The sequence below is a fragment of the Lagenorhynchus albirostris genome, chromosome X, assembly GCF_949774975.1.
Source record: "Lagenorhynchus albirostris chromosome X, mLagAlb1.1, whole genome shotgun sequence".
NCBI classification, from domain to species: Eukaryota; Metazoa; Chordata; class Mammalia; order Artiodactyla; family Delphinidae; genus Lagenorhynchus; species Lagenorhynchus albirostris.
This window is the reverse complement of record NC_083116.1, coordinates 66516500-66522385: the sequence shown is the minus strand read 5'-3', so window position 1 is coordinate 66522385 and position 5886 is coordinate 66516500. Positions and strand designations below refer to the sequence as shown.

General features: G+C 36.5%; 1 protein-coding gene across 1 annotated transcript; it reads left to right on the top strand.

Annotated features, from left to right (window-relative positions):
- The first annotated feature begins 1217 nt into the window (after positions 1-1217).
- LOC132513365 (cytochrome c oxidase subunit 7B, mitochondrial) lies at positions 1218-5566 on the top strand. Its single transcript, XM_060137621.1, has 3 exons — positions 1218-1378; positions 3955-4079; positions 5365-5566. Exons 1-3 carry the CDS (start codon positions 1339-1341, stop codon positions 5440-5442), a joined length of 243 nt encoding a protein of 80 aa, XP_059993604.1. The 5' UTR covers positions 1218-1338; the 3' UTR covers positions 5443-5566.
- Positions 5567-5886: the final 320 nt, after the last annotated feature.

The following is a 5886-nucleotide window of genomic DNA, read 5'->3' as shown; positions in this document are numbered from 1 at the left end:
GAATAAAGACGCAGACGTAGAGAATGCACTTGAGGACACGGGGAGGAGAAAGGGTAAGCTGGGTCGAAGTGAGAGAGTGGCATGGACATATATACACTACCAAATGTAAAACCGATAGCTAGTGGGAAGCAGCTGCATAGCACAGGGAGATCAGCTCGGTGGTTTGTGAGCACCTAGAGGGGTGGGATAGAGAGGGTGGGAGGGAGACGCAAGAGGGAGGAGACATGAGGATGTGTGTATATGTATAGCTGATTCACTTTGTTATAAAGCAGAAGCTAACACACCATTGTGGAGCAATTATACTCCAATAAAGATGTTTTAAAAAAAGACATAATTAAATTCAATACAGGGAACTGGATTGAATTCTGGATAGAGATATTGGGGTAATTGGTGAAATTGGAATATGAGCTGTACTGTCTCAATATTAAAATTTCTGAATTTAATAACTGTACTGTGGTTATGTAAGAGAATAGCTTACTCTTAGGAAATGAACCCTGAAGTATTAACAGGTAAAAACACATGATGTATGCAAGTTATTCTCAAATGGTTCAGAAAAAAAGAGATGCATTTATATATACATCTTTTATGTACATGTATTTAATCACACACACAAAGAAAACATGTGGCAAAATATTACCAAGTGGTGTACCTTGGTAATGGGTGTACAGGAAGTCTCCCTCCCCCAATATTTTATTATGAAAATATCCAAATATACAAAGTGAAAGAATTGTACTCTGAACACACACCGCCAAGATTCTACAATCAACAATTTGTTAAATTTGCTTTATCACATATTTATCTACATATTAATAATTCTTTTTACTGTTCTTGCAAGTTTCCTCATAACTTGAAATCATTTCAAAATTAAAAGTTAAACGAATTAGTATGTAGTAATAGGAAAAAAATTAAAGAAATGAAGGAAGTTTGGAGGGAACAGAAAGTACTGCTAGTGTGGAGCGAGATACAAGCTCAGTCCTCTAAAACACTATCTTGAAGCTGGTGCCTTTGATGTCTCAGTCTGAGATCAATGTCTCAGCTCTCCTCTATAGCTCCCTAAACCTGGCTTCGAGGCCAGGGATTCTCTCATTGTTACGTAAATATCTTGGTATGTCATTTACAAAGTGTAAAACTTCGTTTCCCACAAGGCGTTTATCCTTCCGTGCTGTAAAGAGGACAAATTCTATAGGTTTTTTACAGGTCTCGCGAGATTCATCAAATCTCTTTAACGAGCTCAGCAGGAAGCCATTTTGTTTCTCAGGGCGCTTTGCAAGGGTACTAGAGGTGAAATTGCAAGAAGTCAGCAGCTGCAGTTGCCGCCGTTCTGTCTTCAGCTTCACGATGTTTCCCTTGGCCAAGAACGCACTAAGTCGTCTCGGAGGTGAGCAAAAATTGTGAGCACATCTTTTCCAACTGCCTTTATCCGTTGTCTTCGTGGTCTTTCGTGCCCCTTCCTTCCATGTGCATCTCGACTTTATTATTCTAAATGCTCTGTCTCCTACTTCACCCCAAGTAATTGGGAAAATGTCCTTAGCATTAGCCTAATCGCTCAGCGTTTCTGTTTGGGTTCCCAGCTCTCTTTTGTTACTGGAGTCATAACCCAGCTCTGCTTTTTTTTTTTTTTTTTTTTTTTTCGGTAGCCTACGATTTCAAGGGAGACACCTGGTGAACGCTTCTCGTTCCTTAAGTAATTCCGTAAACTTTAGCTTTGGGGACACGTTTACCCGCAAATGGAAGAGCCTCTTCTCCAATTCTTGGTTTCATTGCAGGGAGACAACCTAAATGGTAGCACTGCAGCTTTTATGTTATTTGTGGATTATTAACTAAATAATTGTGGTCATTTTTTTCTTACCTAAAAGTTAGGCAGGTACAGGGAAATTTTGAGACCAGCATTATGTACTGAGAATGCACTAGGTTGGAGAGATAAAAGTCATTTCCATACTTGATTTGCACTGAAGGTGACCTTGAGTAACGTGAGCAGTTTTACGATGAAAGTGACCTTAAACAACTACCATTTAGCTTCTTTAGCCATCTTTTTATTTTCTGTTTATGGAGTCATTAGAAGTATTACTAGATTGTGTTCTAAACGCTCAAGCACCTTTGACAATAACCAAAAAATAGTTGTCTGACCGGTTTTTCATATTCCAAAAGCCACATCTATTATCTCTTTCACTTTGGGCAAATGATTTAACCTCTCTCAACTTCATTTTCCTCCTTTGTAAAATAGAGGCTTAGTAAATAATACCTACCTCATAGAGTTGTTGAGGATTATATGAGATTACCAATAGGTGGTAACTGAACCATTTCTTGTCACAGAGAAGAGGTCCAAAGAAATCCACTTGGGTGACCTGAGTGTTGAGGTCATGAGGTGTTCCAGAATTGCTTGCTTGGTAATCTTATTTTCTTTGCTTTTTGAGCAGGTAGGGCCTTGTACCTCAGGAAAGGGGTTTGGGGGTTGTTATTTTCAATGTGGAATTCACATGCTCACTTTTTAACTGCTCTAGAGCAGATTATATTGGGAAATGTTTGTAAATTTGCTCATCCCAAGTGTGACTAAAGGTGAAAAAAAACTAAGGCACTTAAGCGAAGAAACCATTAAATAGTCAAATAACTATCCTGAAATAACCCATTGTATCACATTATATCAAATAACCCATTGTATCACATAACCCATTATATTCATAAGTGCTAGTGAATGGGCAACATTGCTGTTTCTTTAATACGTTTTTCATTACATACCTTTTGAGGCTCTAAAACAATAAGGACCTGCTACTTAGATTGGAGAGGAAGAAAAAAGCAGCTGGAAATATGCATTTTCCAGTCTTGGCTCTTTCCCAAGCCCCCCAAGTACCTCCAGAGGCAGTTTGAAACTCTTTCTACTAAAATAGCAGTAATAGCAAAGCTTTCATGTTGTCATTCTGCTCAACAGCTTTTACCTCTACCAAAAAAGTGGCCCTCCATGAACCTTTCTAGTTTTACCTCCTGTTACTAATTTATTTACCTTGTCCTTCAAACGTAATTTGTTTTCTAGGACACTGGGTTTTCTGTCTCTGCTTTTTTCAGATTTGCCTTTCCCATACCTATATAACCAAATCCTACCTGCTATTCAAAGTGCTTAGCTAACATTCTGCTTCCTTGTATTATAGTGGTTTGTGTCTTTGTATCTAATAGCCTGGCTACATAACCAAATCCTACCTGCTATTCAAAGTGCTTAGGTAACATTGTACTTCCTTTTATTATAATGGTTTGTGTCTTTGTATCTAATAGCCTCCCCTAGAGTGGAAGTTACCCAAGAACAGGGTCTGTGTCTTACACATTTCCATATACCCCATTTCTTTTAGCATGGTGCTATATTCATTAGTCACTTTTTTAAAAAGTCAAGATTACTCTAGTTTTTGGAGGTTTTGGGGTAATTTTAAGGTCATAAACATTTAGCGTGCTTTAATGATTTTGAGTTTATTTACCCCTTTATGTTGTAAGTTGTTGAGCACTGCTGAGTAAACTTTAGTGAAATTCAAAGTCATAAATACTCAAATTAATGAAGTAGGAGCTAAGTTCAGAGGTTATACAAATACCAATTTGTCATGGATGTTACTGACATCACTTTTTCTTGGTTTTTCCCCTCAACATTTTATTGTGGAAAGTTCCAGACATATCGAAAAGTTGGAAGAATTGTATAATGAATACCCACATACCCACCACATAGATTCTACAACTAACATTTTGCTGTATTTGTTATATCACATATTTATCCATCTGTCAATCTTATTTGTGAAGCATTTCAAAGTATGCTACTTTGCTTTTAGCTTCAATATGTTTTAACATTTTATTATACTGCGTAATACTGTAGAATTAACTTCCTTGGCTTTTGTGAGTGGCAATATCAATTACACATGTTCTCTTTTCCTGATAATTGATAGATATGCTCCCGTATTCTCTTTTCTTTCCCCCTTTAAGTTCGAAGCATTCCGCAAACAATGGCAAGGCAGAGCCACCAGAAGCGGGCACCTGATTTCCATGACAAATATGGTAATGCTGTATTAGCAAGTGGAGCCACTTTCTGTGTTGCTGTATGGGCATATGTAAGTACTGTTGATTGATAACCTGTTTTAGATGTTTTTTATTCCCATTTATCTCATGTATTCAAAATGTTTTCACACAGTATACATTTCTAGTTAGGAGGGGCTTTAGAGATTTTCTAACGTAATTACCCACCTAGTGCAGGAATTTCTTCCTCAACATTGAGCATTCATCCGTCATCTGTTCTTAACATTTCCAATGACAAGTTGCTTAGTGGATCAAAAGGCAGTCTTTTCCATATTGTGTAGCTGGTTGAAAAGATCTTATGTTGAGTTAAAATCTGCCTCCTTCATATTTTACCCATCATTTCATTGCAATACAGAAATTCTGATCACATTTCCATGTATCAGCTGTTAGATATTAGAAGATTCCTATCATGTCTCCTGGATCTTCTCTTTCATATTAAACATTCTTAGTTCTGTTGATCATTTTTTTGTTATATGATTTCCAGGGTTTTCACCATCTTGGTCACCTTTCTTTGCTTAATCAACCTTTCTTCTATAGAAGAACTGAGTACAGCATTTCTGATGGATGACATATAAAGTGACTTGCTTTTAATATTTTAGTTTTTTACATCTTCATTTACCAATCTACTTACCAGTCACTGTACTTGCTGGTTAAAAATAGGAGTCTTGAAGTTATAATAAATATATAAACTGATTTTAAAAGATATGAAACAACCCTTGCCTTAATAATCAAAGACTTTATTAATAGGCCTTTTTCATTCTTATTTTGATCTTCCTGAAATCAGATATATTATTAAAATAAGTGTGTGTACTTAATTGGAAGAGTAAACAGATGTTGAACAAATGTGTGATCGGGGGCACTTTTGGAAGTGAAGTGCTACTTGAAGAAGGGATATTATAAAAGTTCTCTTTGGCAGTATTTAGGTAGTCGTGGTTGAGTGCAACAATGTTTTTGAGAATGTAGTATAGAAATGTGATATACAAATTTGAATTAATTAAATGAAATTTAAAATGTAGTTGCTGAGTCACACTAGCTACATCTTAGTTGCTCAATAGCTGTATGTAGCTAGTGGCTAACTATATTAGACAGTGCAGATATAGAACATTTCCTTCATCTCTGGAAGTTCTACTGAACAGCACTGCTCTAGAGAATTAGGACAGCAATTAGGTTTGGCCTACCTGGAGGGCACTGTATCCCAGGTGACTTTCTGTGTGTTTTTAACCTATAGTGCAGAATACCTTTGCCACTTTAGGAAATACTCTCCAAGGGAGAGTGGGCTCTGGTTTAAACATATAACTGACAGCATTTTAATTCTTACAGACAGCAACACAAATTGGAATAGAATGGAACCTGTCCCCTGTTGGCAGAGTCACCCCAAAGGAATGGAGAGAACAGTGATCATCCCAGCTCGTTTAATACTGAATTGTTTCAAAATCAACTCATAATTGATGCCAAGTAAAAGCATTATGTACCCATTAAAATATGGCGTGATTGAAGAAATAAAGTACATTTGAAAACCTCATTGTAGGTTTGTTTGTTTCTTTTGTAAATGAAACCAAGCTTGATCATTTTTATTTATTTAACCTTTGTGTTAATATTAAAGTCAAAACACTGTACAACTTCTTGAATAGCTTTTCTCTATTAGGTAGTGTGAAAGGAAAGTTTGGCTGTCACCTAGGAGTCAACTTTATAATAGGCTGAAATTACAGTTAATGAATAACTGATAACAGAGTTATTTTAGGGCATCTATGAGTTTAAAATTTGGTGTCCATATCTTGGTTATACCTACTACTTTCAGCCTCTCATATATGTTTGTATTTAGAATTGGCGTTAAGTCCTTTG

Coding starts and splice junctions, on each gene's coding strand:
- LOC132513365 (XM_060137621.1), top strand. CDS start 1,339: ATGTTTCCCTTGGCCAAGAACGCACTAAGTCGTCTCGGAG. Junction 1,379..3,954: donor CGCACTAAGTCGTCTCGGAG/GTGAGCAAAAAT, acceptor TCCCCCTTTAAG/TTCGAAGCATTCCGCAAACA. Junction 4,080..5,364: donor GTGTTGCTGTATGGGCATAT/GTAAGTACTGTT, acceptor TAATTCTTACAG/ACAGCAACACAAATTGGAAT.